The sequence below is a fragment of the Anoplopoma fimbria genome, chromosome 20, assembly GCF_027596085.1.
Source record: "Anoplopoma fimbria isolate UVic2021 breed Golden Eagle Sablefish chromosome 20, Afim_UVic_2022, whole genome shotgun sequence".
In the NCBI taxonomy this organism is placed as follows: domain Eukaryota; kingdom Metazoa; phylum Chordata; class Actinopteri; order Perciformes; family Anoplopomatidae; genus Anoplopoma; species Anoplopoma fimbria.
The window spans coordinates 13,626,705-13,650,078 of NC_072468.1; the positions used below are offsets into that span (position 1 = coordinate 13,626,705).

General features: G+C 39.3%; 1 protein-coding gene across 2 annotated transcripts in view; it reads left to right on the forward strand.

The window, feature by feature from the left end:
- grik2 (glutamate receptor, ionotropic, kainate 2) overlaps positions 1-23,374 on the forward strand; it is a 228,737-nt gene that overhangs the window by 143,521 nt on the left and 61,842 nt on the right. For both annotated transcript variants that reach the window (XM_054622400.1, XM_054622401.1), the window contains exons 7-9: positions 3,402-3,545; positions 7,148-7,255; positions 13,136-13,249. In XM_054622400.1, the coding sequence (XP_054478375.1) occupies positions 3,402-3,545; positions 7,148-7,255; positions 13,136-13,249 (366 nt within the window). The remainder of the gene's footprint in view (positions 1-3,401; positions 3,546-7,147; positions 7,256-13,135; positions 13,250-23,374) is intronic.

Consider the following 23,374-nt stretch of genomic DNA (forward strand, 5'->3'; position numbering starts at 1 on the left):
CATCCAAAATGGATCAGTACATCCTTCCCGATCGGTACTGCACATGTACAAACGAGTACTACACACCTGTGGTTAACCATTCTTGTGCACCCTATTCTTTCCCTGATAACGCTACATTGTGAACAAATCTGCATTGAAATCAGTAGGAGGTGAGCTAGTAAACATTAGCTGCTTGGCTGAATAACAGAGGTAAGACTTTTGCATTGAGTCCCATTTAAGCTCCGTTGAGTAAAAATGAATATTGGGGTAAGAAAATTGATGATGCTGTCATGTGTTAAAATGTAATCTCTTAAAACGCAGTTTCTGGCTATAAACTTGAATAAATCAAGATTTGTTTTCACAGCAATATAAAAAAAGATAGTAGAGAGAGAATTATAAGCTTTAAAACTTTTTATGTTTTTGACACACTGAATGGGATCGGTACAAGTTCAGGTATCAGAACCGGTATCGGGAAGGAAAAATAGTGTCTGAACATCTCTACTTACATCCCCAAAAATATAAAAACAAAACAAGGATGTTTCCATTTAATGTAATGGATACTTCACAAGACAAGCTTTCATCTTGTACCACTCCCAGGATGAACTACATTGTACAGGAGTAGTCGCAGTGTGGATTTCTGTGTTTTTTTGTGTGGATATTGTTGAACGCTTTACTGTTCTTGGTCCCTATTCTCATGTGTGGTCCATACACCAACGTCTTCACTTTCACACAAGATACTTGTCAGTATACCATGTAGCATGACCAATTCCATAACCAGTGCAGCGCTAATTATTTCTAAAATAACTGTGAAGTCAGTCAAAGTGGGTCATATCCATCCTATCACTGCTGGTTGACACCCGTATCTGCAAAACGATGCTGCAAAATCCCCAACACGCGCACTTAACAGCCTCCAGGTGACACCCACACTGCAATAAATTCACACTCCCTTTGCTTCAACACCTTCTTCCAACACCGATTATTAATACCTCACACTCCCGCGGGCACTCACTGAAAGCGGACTGAATTTCTAGAAGGCAAGCTTATTGACGGTGATTGATTTTGAAACATCTCTGGACATCTCCCATGCATGCGGATCCAGCTACACACACACACAAACAGACACATGCATGTTGAACAGCCGCTGAAATGTCTTACAGCCAAACTGGCAACTTAAGCCGCCGCCTTTCAACGCTCAATCAGGGCTCAAATGGGGGAAAATGGCAGGTTTGGGAGTGATTTCTTCCTGCAGGACAATGCTTTCCCAAGCACCTCGGGGCACGATTTCCATGCGACTACTGCGGAGAGCTGTTTTGATTGCTTTTCAATCAAGCGAGACAAACACTAATTAGATTTTCCTTTTTTGAGGAACTGCAGAATTATAGGCTTCTTTCATGAAGCGTGGATGACTGGCACTTTTCTGATAGCTCCGGAGTCAATCCTCTGTTTGGACCAACTGTTTACTGTCAAGACTTTGTGATAGAAATAGAAGAGGGAAAGATAGAGAGACGGAGTGAATTTTTGCGGCACACAGTCGGATGGGGAAAAGGGTTGTTTGCCTATCGAGCTTGAGAGACTTTTGTTTGTTGATTGAATTTGCTTGAATGATCTCTTGTTGCCGTACAACAAAAGGACAATATTGACACCATATTTTAATTGACAGGGAGTAAAAATCCTTATTGCTTTCACTTCAACTCCCTGCTCCAGGTATCACAAGCGTCTTCATTTACTGTAGCCGTTTTTGATGTCCACATTGATCCCACAACAGAGAACTGAAAACCTTCCAGTCTTTTGGCATTTCAGGGATGAATTCATCAAGTATGTTGTGACCATACGGTTCAGAGACCCCTTCTGTGGATTTTTTTAATCTGAACATATTTTATACATTAAAATAGGTATAACTTAAAAAAATGCACTTTTGTGTTCTCTTGCAGAACACATTTTCTGTTTCTTCACGATATGTTTTGTATTCCGTCTGATCTGTAAGAGAAAGGCTGAGTACAGCTACCATAGTCATATCCACTGCATCACAGCTTCAACAACAAACGCAGCCGTAGTGGGAGCGATCTCCACAGACACGGCTTCACCAAGCACAGCCAGACAGGCCGGCTGCAGCTGGGCTCCAGCAGGGCCTGCATGCGGTCGGGGATCTGCCTTCTAAAAGGAGTAATGAGCAATAAATGCATAATGTAAAGTGTCACATAGTGTTTTATAACTGGACCGGGCCAACACTATTACTATTCCCATGGATCAGAAGGAATGTAAAATGCATTGTGAGAGTATGCAAACGTAGTTTAGAAAAAAAAAACCTCCATATTATGGCACTCACAAAACTGCACATATAATTTACCCTACACATCATTTGACATGCATTAAATGTTTCTGAAAGGCTTTTAAGAGTTGACTGCCACCCTTTGATCTGTAAATTAGAGCTGCAGCTAGACAAGTACGTTTTACAGCATTATTTTATCTCATGTCATTAGGTTTGCTGAATACTCTTTTCTAGTACTAAGCTCTCTCCAAATACTTATATACTAATAATAGTTTATAGATGGCTGGGAGAACGTAGCTTATGGAATATGCATTATTTTCATTGAGGGACCTTAAAGCAACAATAGACTACGGGTCAGAATTGAGGAAATGAACACGTACATGTACCTGTAGCTCTTTGCAAAACCCAAATATCCTATGTGGTGTCACACTCTCCGTCAGTAACTATTTCCCCTAGACTCAGTAACCTTAGACTAACCAGTATTTACTGTTGTACACTGAAACAAACACAAACTACTACCTTGCATTGTCTTACTGTTAATATTAGTAGTAGCAGCAGTAGATCAACCGTCATTTGGATCTCAACAACACACCTTTAAAGTTTTGTGACCCCTTCTTAATGGTTGCAATGCTATGGAGGTAACTAAATCTGTCCAGAGATAGACAGACAGACAGATAGATAGACAGACAGACAGAAAAGACAGAAAACAGGTACTCAGGAGCTCTTCTGTGGGAGTTCCTCTGGGTGTGTCCAGACCACTTTTGCCATGATGACTCACACACCCACAAGGTGAAGAGAATACCAGGTCGCTGTGGCGGCTGGTAATAACTATGCTTAAAAAATATATTTAATCTTTGGGGAATTCACCACCCAGATGAAACATAGTGTGCATATATTTCTCCTTCTCTCTTTTCCCTTTTTCAAAATGTCTCTCAGCATTTACATAAAATGCTAACTCTATTACACTCAGTAATCCATACTCCTCAGAGCCACACAACTGGGATTTCATGTGAGGCTTTGATTCAGCCATCATGATATTGATATTTCTCTGATTCTGAACAGATCCACGCTGCCTGGGGCGCACTGATTTGTTGTGCACGATGTGTTCCATGTTAACGACGCTCCGTTTCTCTCCCCCCGTCTCGGCTTGCAGACGGACGCCGCGCTGATGTACGATGCCGTGCACGTGGTGGCCGTGGCTGTGCAGCAGTCTCAGCAGATCACTGTCAGCTCATTACAGTGCAACCGACACAAGCCCTGGCGCTTCGGGAACCGCTTCATGGCCCTCATCAAAGAGGTAGAGCCTCCGTACCTGCTCCCCGTTCCTCCTCCTCCACATACACAGCGCCTTCACAAACAAACACAAGCTCTCAGGAAAGCACACGCACACGGAATGCAAATAAGACAGAGGCAGTCAAGGAGGGGCATATAAATAAATAGATATTATGTATCTGTGTGTTTATTTATATGGAATTATATGGAGTTTTTTCAGAGTGTATACATACAATCTCCCCGGAGGAGGGCAGCCATCTTAAGCCGGCTCCCTGAATTTCAGCATTAATCAGCCATGCAGAAATAAAAACACAACCTTATCTACATTTTTGGTAATTGCCCCACAGTTCACTGCATTTATGAAGCTGGCATGTTTAATCCATAGCGTTCTGTCTGTGGATTAGGCAACCCTATATTTAGGGCTCCGTTCCCCATAAATTTGCAGGGATCACGAGAAGATTGGAAATAATAATACATTAAGGTGAGGGATCTATGGACATTGGAACCATAAAATGTACATTTTACTCACAGTTTTTCACTATCCAGATCTCATATTTTCTTCCCCGATCCTTCCCTCATTCTTTCTACTCTTTCAACCTTCTCTCAATCTGATGCTTTGGGCTGATATTGTCTTCTTGACTTGAAGCTCTATGCCAAACGGCTCTAGTGCAGTTAAGTCATTGGCTAGTCCAGAATGATGTTCTGCACAAGTTTACACAACCTTAGAAATACATTCTACTTCTAATGTCCCTAGGTTGTTAGAAGGAATGGAACATGTTTAAATTAGCTCTGATAGTGATGGCGCTCCAGATTCAATATAGCATGTTACAGAAATGTGATATGCCGGCTTTCTAAATAAATTGTTGACAATTAACGATAAAACATGATATAAAATGAGATAATCTGATTAGATTTTATGTAGGCCTATTTGAATATTTGAACATTATTTGAAAAATAATATTAAGTAATTGTATTTCGCTAGCTTAATTTTTTGCAGAACTAAACTTAAACTTCATCTCCATCGTCTTCTTCAGGGAAGGGATGTATCTCTCTTTCTCTCTCTCTCTCTATATATAGATATAGATATATCTATATATATATAGATATATATAAAGATATATATTCAGTAGGAAAAAAATGTCCAGCTGGTGTATGTGATAAATGAAAGTGCAGGATACCCTTTAGAGTGGCCTCAATTATTAGTCCTAAATGCACTGAAGTGAGATGTGCATCCTTGTTATGAACATAAATCTTGCCAAACAAAGAACTATAAATAAAAAAAAGAAAGTATGAAGGGGTGCAACAGCGAAAGATGAAAACAAAATAAAATGGAATGACAGATTTCCATGAAATGAATAATGTATATTAATGCACCATAAATGATTGTCTTTGACTTCTGAAGCGCCAAACTTTCCAATTGTACTCAAGGAAAACTAAATTTAATTGGGACATTGCCCTGGAATTTTGGGGCCGTCATCTCCCTCAGGATGAGCATCTCTGATTTGAATGACCCCACATTTCCACTACTAACATTTAAAAAAAACAAAAAAAACGTGTACATTGTTATTCCCAGAACCTTCAAGATTCTAATAATACAAAAAAACATGTTGCTGGTTAGGTCCAACACTTTGATAGTGTGGGATGTAATGCACACAATAGCCTCTAACCATTGGCTTTAGACTTAGAAATATTTTCTTTACTGAGTTACTGCTGTATCTTAAAACTCTACAACGCAATAGGGGTCAATGTGAAAACTAAGGTCATCGTACCAGGCACTGATAGGATTCATTTTAAGTAGATACAAATACATTATATTCTTGTTTTACTGGATTTACTGGATTGAACAGTAACTTGTTCTGATTAGGTCAGCCCCTCTAAAGTCAAGTGTGATCATGACTCCATTAAAGAATGCCTGTGTATATATATAAATAGCATTCTTCACTTGATGTTCAAGCTTGCTAATATGTTTCCATTCAATTGGAAATTAGCTTTTTCTGACACAAAAAATAAAGTTTTCTGCAAATACAAATGTTTTACCAATTTTGGGATCAACACTTGCTTCACAGCAAAAATTAACTCAGCAATTCATTATATATAAGATGTCTAATGTAAATCTCAAAACAGGAAACTGAGCATTTAAGCAACCAGTCCTCTTTTTGTAGCCGATCTCTGACAAATGGAATGATTAAATCAATATCTATAAAAATATCCTTTTCATTTCAGAACAAATTTTGCCCACCTTAAAAGGCTAATGACAGATAGGTAAAACTAAAATGACTAAATATTTAAAAAACTGATGGTATACTTTAAGTCTTGCAATCTGGCTATATTTCTTGTATGTCTTTTGTTCCAATGGAAAATGTTGGTTGATGGTGGTGTTGCACATATGAGGGGGGTGATGTAAAAGGTAATGAATCTCCCCTTGAAGAGCATGGATATTCACATAAGTATCATGGAAATCAGCACAGTAGTTGAGATACCACTTTCTAAAAGTGATTTCAAAAACAGCCGAGTCAGTGGAAATATTTGTCTGGGGTGCTTAATGAAGAGGTCAAGAGGTCAACAAGCACCATTAGATTAATTAGCTTAGGATATTTAATGTCCAGCAAATCCTGTTGAGTCTGATCATTTGCTTTCAATATAATGTATACATAGTTACATTTTGTTCTGATGGCAGTCAAGGCTGGATTGCCAACCAGGCAAAGTGGGCACTGCCCTGGCAACTCTGAACTCCAAGGTTCCTGGCAGCTCCAGACTAGACTTCTTCAAATTGATTTAATATATATTTTCTTGAAGAGGGTCTGAGTGTCAAGATCTTGTTTCACCTCACATTGACAAACTGTTCATGTTGGACAGAAAATGGGAGAATCTTGGTGTGAATTGGAGACTGGCAGCTCAGTTTGGCCTCAGAGCCCAGGCCATGTTATTAATTGGTTAAGATGGAAAGGATTCATCCTCAGTTGGGTATGAATGCGATGAGTAAACTCTTGGGCAATCCATCCAATATGTTTTAATATATTTCTTTATACAATACAACTTTTTTAATCTCTCGAAAACAGTTGGCAGATATACCTAAAACATTCCTTGGTAATAATAATAATCTCCATTGGAGTAATATATCATTGAATCCACATCAATGGAGAGGTATTCAGACACAGAGTCAAAGTAGTATGACAAATGCTTTCCAGCACAGTAGACTGTACTGACTGTAAATTCCATATCTGTTACTCCCACTCATCTGACTAAAGATAGGCCCTGAATTCCCCGGCTTCCAGTCGGAGCTGCTCTGTGATGATTTGCCGTACCTGAAAAAAAGCCTTTCCTGCTCTGAACCACTTTCATGCTACACTGTATCCTATCACACCCCTAAATATCTGTAAAGATTGGGTAATTGCTTTCCCACTGTTACAAATGCAGTATCAAAGTCTATGTAGGCATTTTGAAGCCAGGAGAGACTGTACAGACAGAGACAGTGTGTGAAAGAGGTAGAAATAGAAATAGTGTGCGTTCTCACTCCTTGACTGCTTTGCCTCGAACACTGACATCAAAAACATTTCAGAAGCTGAGATGTAGACTTGATGCTGATGGTTGAATGTCTCCTCTGATATTCTCTTCGTCTCTCTTTAGGCCCACTGGGATGGCCTGACCGGCAGAATCACTTTTAACCGGACCAATGGCTTGAGGACAGACTTCGACCTTGATGTCATCAGTCTGAAGGAGGAGGGGCTTGAGAAGGTAGTGTGTCTTTAATGTGTGTGTGTGTGTGTGTGTGTGTGTGTGTGTGTGTGTGTGTGTGTGTGTGTGTGTGTGTGTGTGTGTGTGTGTGTGTGTGTGTGTGTGTGTGCGCCTGGGCTCCTCTTGTATGACAGTGTGATGGTGAGATAAAACACATAAAATGAAGGTGTTAATGTAGCAGTGATTTATGAAAAATCCACACACTATCAATCTGTTGTAAAAAACATTAACATGTAAGTGTAAATGCATATCTAGATTGATCTGCAGTCCATTAATTGAGGGCTACCAGACACAACCACTGTCACCAGAAAAAGTGTTGGCAACTCACAGTACCACTTGGTTAACAATTGGTTAGCTATAGGCAACCCAACTATTTGTTTGAGGATAGAAAAAAGGTCACGGTTTGTATTCAGACATACCTACTGTAAACAAAGAATGACATCCCTTAGTGAGCTGTGTTGCGTAACGTTCCATAACCATTATAAAGTGTTTGGGTTCACATGGGACATGAACAGATGTCCTCTGGGTGAAAGTACTGTGTTTGCATGACCCGTCCACCTGCCCCTTTGTGGGCACAACTTTCAATAATAGTCGCTCCATATACTACGTAACTTACTACGTAAGTGAAGAGCATAAACCATATGTAAGCTTTCTGTAGTTATCCACCCACAACAAATCCAAATAAGATTTAATAATGTCTGGTGTTTTACAAATAATCCTCATTTTATCTTTGATTCATCTATTTTAAGAAATGATTTACTATTTTTGAATCTCATGTTGTATGTACCAACATCTCTAAAACTGAAAAACTAGCATGTTGTACCTCTTCTGATGTTGTTGTAGATACAACAAATAGAAATGAAAATGATGCATTGATTGCTTCCCTTGCTCAGAGGTCACTCAGTCCACAGTGTTTTTTGCTCTGTAACACCAAAAGGTTTCTGGATTGACATTCAGAATAAGCAAAAGAAAAACATTTTGACTTTATTGCGGCGTTTTGCAGCACTCAATAATTAAACATATCTACCAGAAAAAAAGGCCTACATGAAAGTAGTTCAGCTCCTCCAATGACTCACCACCTTAACGTAATGGAGGGGGTTTGTGTGCCCCAGTAAGAGCTGTGTTATCGGGGAACACAAGGAGCAATGCTCATCCAGTCTACATGTGTCTTCTGGACTTTTCTGAAGGGGATTCGGGGTACATGGGTTGTTGCTACGAGCCTTATAGTCCTTGTATGACCAAAGTGAGAGCTCTGTCCGGATACTCGCCACAAAGTCAATCATGTTTCTAGTGCATGTTGGCCACTGCCAGGGTTGTCCCTTGTCACCGGTACTGTTTTCGATTATCATGGACAGGATTTCAAGGCCCAGCCGGGGGAGGAGAGTGTCCCGTTTGGGACCTCAGAATTGAATCCCTGCTTTTTGCATACTATGTGGTTCTGTTGGCTCCTTTAAAACGCGACCTTCAGCACGCACTGGGGCGGTTTGCAGCAGAGTCAGTACCTCCAAGTCTGAGGCCATGGTTCTCTGACGGAAAAAGGTGGCTTGCACCTTCTGGGTTGGGAGTAAGTCACTGCCCCATGCAAGGGAGTTCAAGTGTCTCAGGGTCTTGCTCACGAGTGAGGGTAAAATGGAACGGGAGATGGACAGGCAGTTTGGCGCGGTGTCAGCAGTAATGTGGGCGCTGTACAGGACCATTGTGGTGAAGAGGGAGCTGAGCCGTAAGGCAAAGCTCTCGATTTTGACTCTCACCTATGGTCATGAGCTTTGGGTAGTGACCAAAAGAATGAGATCACGGATACAAGAGTCCGAAATGAACTTCCTTCGTAGGGTGGCTGGGCTCAACCTTAGAGATAGGGTGAGGAGCTCAGACATCCGGAGGGAGCTTTGAGTAAAGCCACCGCTCCGTTGCGTCGAAAAGGGGCCAGCTGAGGTGGTTCGGGCATCTGATCAGGAGGCCTCCTGGACGCCTCCCTTTAGAAGTTTTATGGGCACGTCCAACTAGTAAGAGGCCCCGGGGTAGACCCAGAACACGCTGGAGAGATCACATATCCTGTCTGGCCTGGAAACCTTGGGGTTCCCCAGGAGGAGCTGGAAAGCGTTTCCGGAGGGAGGGATGTCTGGAACACCCTACTTAGCCTGCTGCACCGCGACCCGGTCCCGGATAAGCGGAAGATAATGGATGGATGGATGGATGAAACTAGTTCTCACAGATCAAAGCTCAATTCTACAAGGGCTCTGTGATCTCATAGTGGAACAGCATGGAAGATGATTCATCCAACTCTGAAATAAAGAAACCACCACAAAAACAACGTGTACACTTGTATTTCGAAGAAAGGACCAAGCACAAAGCATGTGAAGGAAGAATGGATATTATTCTCTCAATGAACAAAATTTGGGGACAGACATCACTGTCCAGTGAGAGTGGAGCCTTCAGAATCTGCTATATCAAAAAAGTTAAGTAGATCTCATGAGATGCAATGTGATTTGTGAGACACATTGAGATGCTTTAACACTTGCTTTTGCTCAGTCAACGTACTTCCAGGTTGACGGCAAACGCTAACAGTAAAAAAAGCAGATTGTTTATGAAAATGACTTTTTATAGCATATTTTGAGTATACAGCAGCCTCCCCAAATCCCTAAACTAATGTTTTGAAGCTAAGCAGAGTTCACTGTTGGTTTGAAAACAACTGACAGCTTTTGTAGAGATGAGTGCTGAATATGAGAACGTTTACAATGTCAGAGTGCACCGCACCATGACTATCTTTTTCAGATGTGTTTCACTTGTTATGTTTTTAGCTATTGGTTATGTACAGGACATTTTCTGAACATTTTGACTGGAATAGAAACAACAATTTAACGGTACAATGATGACAAATTTGAATAGTTGTATATCTTGCATTCAATTCAAACTCAGCTTGATCATACACAGTATAGATATGACACACATTTCAGTCTGTCTTAATACAATGTTTGCATACTTACATTCAGAGATATGTTGATAGCTGTAATAATTCTTCCTGTCCATTCATGAAAGGCTCAGTCTCAATGTGTAGCAGATTCTGCCTCTGTTTTTCAATGATTCTGACGGCTGGAAGGTTTTTTGGCAGGCCAGGCTTATTCAACCTAAATGGCAAGTGATGGCCAACAGTACAGACATTTTGTCAAGTGAACTAACAACATACTTTGGGGGGGATTGTTCACAAAGAAAGAAGATACCTTGATAGTTATGGATCATTCGGATCAAAAACAGCCAAAAATCATTTTAAGCAGCTTCAGTGTTGAAAGCGTGTTTCAGTAAAAAGATGAAATATAATCCAGAAAGGTCAGTAAGACAAAAAGACCTGTGACTTTAAGGGCTTATCAAATGCAGAAACAATGAGCAGTGAAGATTTTACAAATCTTGAAAATTGTCTTATCTTTTGGCTCAGGAGGTAGAGCAGGTCGTCCACTAATCACATGGGTTGGCAGTTTGAACCCTGACTCCACGTGTTGAAGTGTCTTTGGCCGAGACAATGAACCATAAGTGGCTCCTGATGGGAAGGCCAAAGCCTTGCATGGCACCTCCGTTGCCATATGTGTGTGAGTGAATTGGTGTGTAAAGCACATATAAATTTGGGTAGAAAGCACGATATAAGAACAGTCCATTTTCCATTCATCAGTGCGACAGTCATTTTGTCCTGCATCATATGATTATTTGGGGAAAAAAAGAAATAGGCTGTTTATTTTACAAAGTAATCATGCAGGAATGTTAACCTACATGCATTGGACTGACCTCTTGAATTACCAGATTATGCATTGCATTAATGCAATGCTACAAAAGTTGAACAGGTATGTGAATGTACTTTTTGTTCCTTTTGGGGAGGCCCTTTTTCATCAATGACCCTACCTTGCCAGCACTGGGGTGAATCAGGGGTAGGCTTTTTTTGACACAGTTGTAATGTGTTTCTGTGAGAGATCAATAGTGGATAAAAAAAGTGTCTTAGCATCCATATGAAAATGTACACACAGTTAGAGGAGTTTCAGACTGGCATGTTTTTAGACCTCACTTTATTTTACTTTTATGTTTTTACAGTTTTCTGCTGCAGCTCAGCATCGAACCACTACAGAGTGTAACTGTAAAATATATCCATTTGATTTGACATCCAAACAAAATCCAAATCCTACCTTTGATGTAATTTAGAATGCATTATTGCATGTCATGGCATATGCGTCAGTACTTGTTTGTGTACTTAACAGGTGCATCTATGGTTTACATCTTTTCCTAGGAATAGCGTCTCCTGTGTTCTGTAGTCAATTTAAGATTCATGAGATTATCAGTGGGGAAGATAACCGGCTAACAACTCCAATACAAATAATATTCTTCAATGCAACCGAAAACACTTCACACTTCAGCATCCTCACCGGTGCCTCTCAGCAGCTCCTGACCTCTGGTCTGTGCGCGCCTGCACCTCCATGAATAATTTACTCTATTAATAAAAACCCCTTCAGAAGCCCTCTAGCCTCATGAAGCCTGAATTAAAGAGTTGATTTGCAATTACAAAGCCTATCTCTGGCCCTTGTGCGGGGCATCAGAGGAGCCCTGAGGAGTGTGTGACTGGTGTGGGTTGTTGAGTGTTTACAGTCCCATTGGCTCGGGCCGTTGTGGTTGGATGGGAAGCAGGGATATTGCTGACAAGGAGGCTTGGGTCTGGAGACCTGAGGGAGAGCTGAGATAGGACAGGGGAAGCCTTGAGGCACGATCCGATTGCTTCTCCATCCTCTTCTTCCTACTTGCTTCCCCAGGACGCTCCCCGCCTCCTTTCAGCCCTCCCCAGTGTTGATCTCCACCAGCCCTCCAAAAGGCCATAAGGCCATTCCAGATCCTAGATCATCTCTTACACTATTCCCTGTGGGAGTAGAGAAGAAAGTTCCCCCATAACAGTGCTGAGGGTTCACACGGCTGTCAACTGTGTCCTCAGGGTGCTGCTCATTATCCTCTGTAGGTCCAGAATAGAGAGAAGGGGAAGTGTGAGTACTCTACATGTCTATACTGTACATGTATGCTAGGTGTTTGGTTGTGTTGCCATAAATGTTCTCTCTTCTCTTAAGATACACACAAATTTCTCTACCAGCCCAGTATCCCTCACAATTACATTCACAATGGAAGATTTCGCACCTCAAAATTCATGTCACATGACAATGCAGAAAGTAGTGTGTCCTTCCTGCTTCAAGACAGAGTTTAAGAGTTTGGATGTCAGGTTGGTGGATTGTCATGTAGCGCAAATAACTTTAATGAAAAATGCTAAAGATTGCATTCATCACAGATCTACAGTAAGGTTTGTCAGATCTATGTTAAGGTTTGTCTTTTCATAAACCAAAACCATTAACTTTCTCAAACCTTAACCACTTTTTTAGTTGCCTTACTCTAACCCTACTATAGTTGCCATATACAAATATGTAGAAATGGAGAAGCATTGGATGTAACATTGTTACTGAGCGTATATCAGTTTTGCAGAGTTATCCAATAGCCACATTCTTTTCTGACAATAGGGTTGTCTCTGTAGCCTTGAGTCGCTACTGCTATAGATTTTCTTTCTCTTATTTTTTACATTTTCAGAAAAACAGAAGTAGTTGGTACTTTTCTTCTGCTCTTTCTCAATATCAGACAGAAATTTAAGTTTATTTATACTTCTGCTTAATTTAAGTTACTTGCCTCTCACAATGAGCAAGTTCCAGAGAGAAATAGCCACTGGTTTCATGACAAATGGTAGAATTTTGTCAGAAGCAAAGCAGCCTAGTTTTCCAATGAAAGAAGCGAGCAGTAACACTGATCGTGCCATGACTGTGCTGTGGCCCCTATAACTAGATTTTAAATGTATTTATTCGTCCTGTTCCATAGATTGGTACCTGGGATCCCCCAAGTGGCCTGAATATGACGGACAACCAGAAGGGGAAGACGGCTAATGTCTCTGATTCTTTGTCCAATCGATCCCTGATCATCTCCACCATACTGGTACGTTAATTAATCTGTTTCCTTTCTTTCCTCCTTTATCAGGATCCCCATTGGCATTGGCATGAGCGTTAGCTACTCTTCCTAGGGTCCACACACGTACAGTCAAACACACTCATACACATTACAGCCACATAAACACAACAAACAAAACACCTCCTTTTATCAGATTAACAATCAAGTACTGAAATGATACAACACTGTCACTCTTTAAAAAAATACACAATTAAAAAAACAATCATAATTCCTCATGAATTCCTAGCAAACTTGTCCTCAACTCCTTGTCAAAATGGCTTAAAATGATATTAATCAGCGTTTTAACACATTCAAATCCCCCCAAAAATAAAAATTGATTTGCCATTTTCTGCTGAGAGGGATTTCTACTTTCCCCAAATTTTACATTTAATTTTATTCACAATAAATCATAATTTACATACCCACACACATATCCATTCCTGGATGGTTTGGAGATACTGTTTTAACAACATTTAGAACAGATCTTTAATATTGTCTTGAACAATATACACATATCCATTCCTGGATGGTTTGGAGATACTGTTTTAACAACATTTAGAACAGATCTTTAATATTGTCTTGAACAATATGCACTGGCAATGAATAATATCTGTGGGGATTGTTTAACCAGTGCATTTCTAGCTAGATTTAAAAAAAACAAAAAAACATAGGTGGATCCCTGCCTACAAGTTAGCCGACTCAGTCTGCCCATTGTCTGTTGCATAAGTTCTGTAAGCGCACTGTAACACACAATGTGCTGTTTTATTTTTTCACATCTTACATTGAAGCACTGGACCAAATCACAAAACAGTATTAAGCTGTGACAGAACCAAATCATTTATAGCATTTCTGAGTAATGAAGTCTGCAAAATTCAGACAGTAACCTCTCACTGCCATTTTTTCCGTCAGATTGCAAATTAAATATTGCTGCTTTAAATGTCTGTTTATAGCCAAATCAAATTGTAATGGTGCTTTATGTGGGACCAATTATATAAAGCTAGAATGGCTCTTATCCATAACACACTCCCTTCAAAGATGTCATTATTTTTAAGCTTTTCTTCTTGAAAAAAATCCTTCAGTGCTTTGCCTAGGCTGCCCTTCTGTTTAGAGCACTTTCTAGGGATGCTGCTCTCCGACTCAATTGAAGTAGAGTACCCCAAAGCACTGCATTCCCAAATTGCCAGTTGACTTCACCACTGTGGAGGACTCCTATTTGGTGAAGCAGGCTCAGGCAGGGCAAATTGACTGATTGATTGTCCAATAAGATTGCATGGTTTAAGGCCCTGCCTTCTACCAACTCATTTATCCGGCATATTGTGTTATGCCTCTGTTGCCAGTGGTGCCAAAATCCAAAGAATTCAGATTTAACCTTGAAAAAAAGCTGCAAAATCTGTCTGTTCTGTGTCTTTATTGCCATCATTGCCTCTAGTGATATGGAGCATCATAAGAATGTTGCATACATAATAATGAATTTGGCTTGGAGGTCATGTCATTGTGATATTTAAGGCTGAGTTTCATGATATAATCAAAGTGAACATTATATAACTACAAACATATCACACATGCTATGTTTATTAGTTGATTCAAGTTTTTGTCTTAACATGATATTAACCTTTGACTGTTTTGCAAAAAAAGAAAAACAAATTAATTGACCAGAAGTATTCTTTACTTGATCGCCAAGCTGGCAGTTCAGAATCTCTGAAACAGACGCAACTCATGGTCAACACTCAGGTCAACAGCGTTCATTCTTTACCATGGTAAGGAACACAAGGATGACTTGATAGTGTTTGTGGAGCATTCAATGAAGATAATTTAAACCAAAATGGAGATAAACGTATTGCTAGATAAATAAAATGTAATACATTTTTGAGGGATTTTCTTAAATATTCAACCACATTTTGCAGATGTTGGTTGGTGGCAGGTCACAGATTGCGTAGGGGAGTAGTGTTGTGATGGGAGAATTCAAACTTCAGTCAAATTGAAGTAATGCCAATTTTATGTATGTCTCTTATGTATCGATCCAGCACTTTTGTGCAACATCTTGCTGCTTCAACTTGACAGACAGACTCTAGGAAGCTTCTGCACACAGCTGTTGTTAACAAAGACATAGTCCCAGCAGTGAACTACCCTGTAAGAAAGGCTCCTTTAATAAAAGGAAACATTGTGAAAAGATGTATTCTTGACATAAGGCCAGGGTATCCCTTTCCCCCAGCCTCCAGTATGTATGCTGAGCTAAGCTAATCATCTTCCAGTTCCTACTCCATACAGTTAATGTTAATGTAAAACTAGTCATTCAATCTCTTCACAAAGATAGGACTAAGTTAACAGCGTGCTATCGGTGCACACAGTGAACAATAAATTGAATTAATGTAATTACCACAAACTTATTGCCAAATGGAGGACCTGGGTCTGTTGTTTTTCTGTCACTGAATAATTAACTCACCTTACATCCTGTGTGTGCGTGTGTGTGTGTGTGTGTGTGTGTGTGTGTGTGTGTGTGTGTGTGTGTGTGTGTGTGTGTGTGTGTGTGTGTGTGTGTGTGTGCAGAACCATGACAGTGGAGGAAGAAGCTCATAGAAGCAGGCCAAATTAAATCAATTTATGATCCCGTTATTGAAGAAGCAAGCAAAAAAATAACAATATCAAGTAAATTGTGGGTTGTCATTATTTATCGCAGGCCTTCTTTCCTTCCGCGCGTGCTGTGAAGTGATTGGATTGCAGTTATTAGCAGAGACTCTTCACGGCTGTAATTGCCATATCAGGACTGAGTCATGGGGAGATGTGTGATGGCTGAGAGCAGCGAGGAAAAGCAGGGAGGGCTGACAATAATTGGGTTTGTTACATTTGATTGATGCACACTTTCATCCAGCTTCTCATCATTTTCTCAGGGATTATGTACTATAAAACATGATGTAATTACTGTTGAGATCTTGGCCTATCAACAGTTTATCTACTTTGGAAATCACTCCCGTAATGTTGCGGTGGAAATGAAGTACCTTTAGGCTAATGGCTGAATCTGTAGATAATATACTGTGTAATGTCTGCGAGAGAGCAAGGAGCAGGCCTGCTCCCACTTCCATAGGGAAGAACAGTAGAGCTACCTGCAGAAGCCTCTAAAGTACCAAATAATAGACAAACTCAGGGTTAGTGTTGCACAATATTATACTACATTTGATTGAACATTTTGATCGAGCAGCTGCCTCAGTGTTGGATTCTCATTTAACAATGACATATCTGTTTCTGTGCTAGATTAAAGTACATCATATAGTATTTGCTTTATTCTATTTAACCTCAAAAATAGCTTATGTTATTACTGTCTAATAAGTCTTCCAAACTAGACATCTAAATGCATTGTTTTTCATTGCCTTCTAGAGGGAACCGTATGTATATTTCTGATCTGATGCCCCCGTCAGCAGGATGACATGGACTATCAGTGCCTTCCATAACTATAACAAATAATTCATATGACGTTGGTAAGGTTTAGGCAAAAAAAAATAAACTTGGTTAGGGAACCTTTGTCATTATTGTCAACAAACCCATGAAACCAAGCCAAAGTGTTAGTCCGTTATTCACATTTCTGTCTACCATGTACGAAAACTCCTTGTTTTCAGATGTGAGTTAAAGGTGAAATGACTGAGCACAGGTACTGATGCTAGAGTGGGATGAGAGGATGGGTTCTTCAAGTAGCACAAATCTGTGTATTTTCTTTTCAACAACAAAAAAGAGAGAGAGAGCGACAGTAAATCCGATGATTAAAACGTTTGGCTGAAAAATGAAACAACCTCTGGTCTCAGATCAGGTCTCATTTCCATTTGGCTGTCAGTATTGAGGGCAACTGCTCTTGGATGAGACGTGAGGAAATGCAAACAAGCCGGTGCCAGAGCCCACAGACCTTCCAGGATGTACCACATTCAGGAAGGAGACAGATGTGGAAAGATGATGAAGGACCAGTTGCATTAATCACTAAATCAATCTGACAAATAAGTACTGTAAAGGATCATTAATCTATCAAACGTGTTGTTAGTGTTATACCTATTCTAGAGATTATGTGCTGTGTGATGCGTCTCACGTTTTTAATATGCCTCAAGGAGCCAATGTTGCCATCGGCTGATCATAAGACATAATCAGACATTAGAACAGACAGTAGTTCTTTTTGCCAACATTCATTGAAATATTGTCCCCATGGCATCAAAGTTAAGTCAATGTACCTGTTGTCATGGTTGTTTAGCTATACAATTTTATTTGTAATGAACTAGTCAGTGTTGAATGAAACCTATTCAGGTTTACTTTAATATATCCTTCAGTGCAGAATATCAACTGACAGTGTACATTTTCAGTGCTATGTTATAATGACAAATTATGTAAGGATGCTACCAACCACAAAAAAATTTAACTATCTCAACAATTACATTTTCAATACCACCATACATTTTACTGATAACCAGAAACAGATTGAGTTGGTTATCATACACTAAATTAAACATTTTATGTAGAACTGTACATACATACTGTACAAAGTCTTACCTTAGCACTTATCTTATACATGTGGTTAAATACAATTAAATAGTACCAGTGTCGGTAATATCAGCATATATCTCATGCATTTCGTTACATTTTTACACTTCACATCATAACTTTGATGGTACTTCTACTATGTCTCCTTCCACTAGTCTACGTCAACATTCCTAGCTAATGTAGACTGCGGTATCTTCTCTTTAGGCGTTGACTGGTACTTTTTCTCCTTATAACATCATATGTAAGTTATTCTGGGAAAAAAAACATTCCAACCTTTCATGTTACAACAAAAGCAGGACATTATTAGATTCAAGAATCAAGTTTATTGCCAAATAGGTTTTACTTACAAGGAACTGGCCTTAATTTTTATTGAAGCGTAACAGTAAACATATAAGAGGAAGTAAAAGATAAAACAAGTACTGCAACAGTCAAGAGACGTAAATAAAAAAGAAAGATTGGCAATAGAAGTGTGACAAAAATATATATATGTAGGCCTACACTTTTTAAAAGAGGAAGAACTGAACATATTGTCCAATGTATCAATGAAGATTATTACCTCCGCCAAGTACGTCATGCTTTCAGTTCGGTTTGTTGGTTTGTTAGATGGTTTGTCAGAAGGATTGAGGAAAAATAAACTGTCCAGATTGTCATACACTTGATAGAAGGGTGTAGCGTTGGCTAGAATCCATCACATTTATGAGTGGATATGAAAAATCTTTTTTTGTAATAACAAGAAAAAGTTCTGATATGATATAATCTATAATATAATAATAATTATAATAGTGGCAGCAATAGGCTGTCGTACAAAGACTGTTGAAATGCAAAGTTTACTGCCAATATTTTTAAACATTTATAAATTCATTAATATTTATAAATTCATAGCTAGTTAATGAGAAAAAAACATATGTATGTATATATACAAATATTTCACAATATCTTCAGGATCATATTTTGCTATTGTTTAAGCCAGTGAGCAGTAGTCTTACATCACACCACTTGCTGGGAGCACCTGGATGATTGGCTTTGTTCTCCACTACAGCCACACTTCATGAAAGGGAATCAATATTACTAAAATAAATGTTTAAAACTGACTCAAGTAAGGCAATATCATTTGTTTTCCTGGGGCAAACAATCCATTGTTTTTCATTTGTTGAGAGGAATGGGCTGGATTCTGTGTGCAAGAGGAGGCTGCAGAGAGCAGGGATGTGATATAGCTTTAATTAGATTTCCTTCACAGAGATGCTCAGCTTCTCCTTCACTCTATCTTTTTAATTAAAGATGCACCGGCCTCAATCTGCAGGAGACAGGAGGGAATGTGTGTGTTTGTGTTTGTTAGTGTATGTGTATTTCAGGGTGAAGGGTTATATAACCCCCACCGTATTTGTAAATGTGTAAATACAGCAAAATGTTTCACCATATCAGAACGTTCACGATTTAGAATGCTTAAGACTATACATTTATTACAAGCCAATAAATAATTTTCTTTTAAGCTTTTTCTTTTTTTAAATAACCCCATATAAGGACCTATAAACTATTAAAATGTCACTTAGTGCATACTTATACACTTAAAAAAATAGTGGCAAGTACTTAATAAATTTGAGCTTGTTTAGTTGAAAACACGTTGAAAACACGTTGAAAACACGTTGAAAACACATTGAAAACACGTTGAAAACAAGTCAAAAGGATCTATAGCAATATCAAACTGAAGCATCAGGTCTTCACCAAAGCACTTCTCTCATATTTCATCTTACATCTCGAGCAGGGTGACTCACAGATTAATTTATAAAAGAGATTTGATGCAGAAAAAATACAAAAGATATACTGCTTTTTTCCCCCTTGTGCTTCTTTCGCTTTATAAATACCAACACAGGTAAATGTAAAGTTTGAAAGCAAGTGCAGTTGGGGGGACTTTTAGGGAGGGTGTTTCCCTGTACAACCGGAAGAAATAAGGCCACTTACAAAAGGGGACGTGATATAGATACAGAACATAGTTATGTGCATGCTGCACAGAGTATAGTAATGTACTGTAAAGCTAAAGTTGTTACACTGGAAGTTGTAAAAAATATATTCACCTAAAGTAAGGCCAAGTAAAATGTCAATCAATTGATTGGAGGCACTGTAACAGACAACAGTGTTAACCTTTCTGTAAATTAATTTATATTATTTAGCTCACTGCATTAGTCACTGTGTTGCCAAGTGTAGATTGCACATACACACACACACGTACCGTATGTAATCTTATTGGGCAATGTGCTCATGTGTCAGATTATGTTCGTCACTGGGCCCGTGTTGATGCGATTAATTGGGATTAAAGCATGTGTATAGCAGCTGGAGGACCAGGCTGCCTAATCAAACCACTCCATTAAAAGTTATTTTGAGCAGCGTCTCTTTTGAGGCAGTAATTCATAAAGGGCAGACATGGATGATTCTCTGTTGGTCCAGTGTTGGTCTTATCAAACCAAAATAAACAAACTGCATGAGTTATGCAGAATGTCAGTGATGGCAGCAGAGGATGCTTTGGAGTTGACTAATAATCAGATTTGGGTGAGTACAGCAGACACCAAATTGTTAGTTATCTACTCCTCTGCCATTGGACCACAATGCTTCACCAATGTCTGCGTAATTAAAAGTAAAAGCTGTGGGGCTCAGCTCTGAAGTATTCCTCTGAACTGTGTAAAGAGTGTAAAGTAAGACAGGGACTAAACACACAAGGGATTAATTACCTCATGATTAATTACCTCATGAAACACAGGTGAGATGGACTCAGGTGAAACAAATCAGGATTTGGCAGACAATCACAAAATGAGAGGTAAACACATGAGCGTGAACTTAAAAAAAAAAAGAATGATTGTTTATATGCATTGCATAAGCAATAGACTATCCAAAATCCCAAGACCATAACATGGCAACTAAATGACTAATAAATAGAAAATAAAAACCTCCTCCATGTACCATTTCCAGTTCCACAGATGGAAGATGAGAGCTGTTATATGTCCAGAAAGACTCACAGGTATTACTGAATGTTGCAGTGAGAGGTGCTTTTTGTAAATGTGCCTGGCGACAATTTATGATAATTACAGTCTTTTACAGCTGACAGAAGGTCAGAGGTCGTAAGCTGCTAATGGGCTCACAATAGCTTCTTTGTGCTCCACATGCTAGATAACAGTTGTTCCACTAGTTAACATGGAAGAAAATGGAAGAGAACGGTCAAATTGTAAAGAGGAGAATGAAATTATAATTTAAAGGGGTTGAGGGGGAATTTACTGTTCAAACATGCCTCTGACAGAGAAGAAGAAAGCAGTGATGTTCATCGACGTGTAATCCTACATTACAGGTACGCGCATGTATATGTATATGTACACTGCAAGGTCAGGTGTAGAGCACATTACAGAGGCAAAGTGTAATGGTGGTTTACATCACCCACGGGCGGCAGGTACACTGCGTCAGGGTCATTTTGATGATGAGCCCAACAAAAGTACCGTTTGGGAATTATGTAGATGTATGAGCTATATTTTATAATAACCCAACAGTCAGGAAGGGTGTGGGTGAATGAAACAATTTTTGTCCTTTTTATTAGTCAGAGGTATCTTAAATGGATAGCGGTCATGATATTGGTTGACTTTATTGTGACCTTTCCATGCACACAGTTGAACACTGGTGTGGTGTAAAATTCCACTAACTTCATATCAAATGTAGTGTTGCCATGATGTTTGATTTTCTCGCTGTCTTGACAGGAAAAAAATGCATTTGTGCCAATGATGAGTGCAGAGAGCCTAAACTTAAGTGTTCAGCAGAGAAAAACAACAAAAGTTTGCTGTAAACCTGGCCTAGCTGTAGATATCTACGACAGTACTGTGCTATAATTTATTTCTTGCAGTAACTGTGTTTTGATATATTTATACATAGTGAAATGGGGTGAAGGTGAGCCACACTTATAGAAAAGAAGTTACACCTAAGCAACCTCTGTTCAGCTATGATTCATTACTGAATAGGAGACTACCGCCATGCAGTTATTGTGTTTACGTCCTCTCATTGGCTGTGATAGAGAGCAGGTCATGTTGAGAAGAGGATTTTGCTGTGTAGATGTGTGTTACTGAAAAGGAGATTACAGAGCCTTTCTTCAAGGTGCTCCAGAAACCAGCATGAGGAAATACAAATAGCCCAAATTGAACAATCTCACACTCAAAACTATAAATGTAATCTCCTATACTAAACAGTAACATTGATGCCCTCCCTGAAAGCTAATGATTCCCAATTTGTACATTAGCTCCAACATAACAAAAACAAACAAAAATCACGTGTGCAGAGGGAATTTCAGTAATGCATTTGAGTTAGGAGGTTTCACTTTTCACCCACTATTCTCAAAGCAGAGTTAACATATTTGAAAATGAAAGGATAAAAACAAATCTGAAAAGATGAAACTCCTATTCCTCCTCATAAACTCTAATATTGGCAGTAGTCCTTACTGCACACAGTATGTAAAGTGCCTGAAAACCTACCTGTGTGGATTTAAAAACACAGCATGATCATCACCACTGTGGCAGTTACCATGGCGATGGGAAGAAAGGAAAACACACCTACCTTGGGTTGTTAGATGTTGGAATGAATGTGTAGGGGAAAATACACACGTAATATACACATAATATACACATCATCATCTGCACACCGCTGTCCTGTCCATGGGTCGGTGCTGTCCCCGGTAGCTGACTGGGTACAGTATTTGTGCCTATTTTAAAAGCTGGATGAGAGGTTACGTACATTTCACTTATATTCACCTTCAATTACTGTAAAAACAAATACTGCTGTGTTTTGGTGTTTGTACTGTATGTCTTGACAGTGCAGCCGCACTGGTATTGATCTGTATGTGGACAGGGCTTTCTGCTCTTTCATCAACATTACATCAGTATCCTTGCGGTCCTGCAGCTGCTTAGGTATCATGTAGCAGCACATGAGCCACAGTAGATAGAACATGTATATGATATTATGGTTGCAGTGTGGTTAATATTGTCGCTTCTAATTTGAACAGATATCCTAATTATTTTAGGGCAGAAGGAAGCGATGGGAAAGAGTATCTTGTCAGTGGTATTAATGATTGTAGTTTGCTCCATGATAAGCATCTACTATAGAGCCATTGTCTTGGTCTTGTTGGGGGTAAAACATGTAAATGGATTACATGTGTAGTACTCACTGGTTTGGGGCCCTTTAGTGGGAATAGGCCATCATGTGATTCAGATTATTAATCTGGTTATACACTCTAAAGAAAAGCTCACATTAATACTAAATTGGTGCCATTTGCTCTATATTCCCTCAAAAAGTCAGTAGCAATTTAAAACAAAATGATATGCTTATTTTACATAAACTATTGAAACTATAAATCAACTGTTTTTTCCAAACATATACAGATATGCAATGATGATTGCTAGGTAGTGTGTATGTAGATGTTGTCCAATGTTAAGTCTTATTTGACAATCCCGAGCCAATAGCATAGTGTGTGTGTGTGTGTGTGTGTGTGTGTGTGTGTGTGTGTGTGTGTGTGTGTGTGTGTGTGTGTGTGTGTGTGTGTGTGTGTGTGTGTGTGTGTGTCCGTGCGTGTGTGCG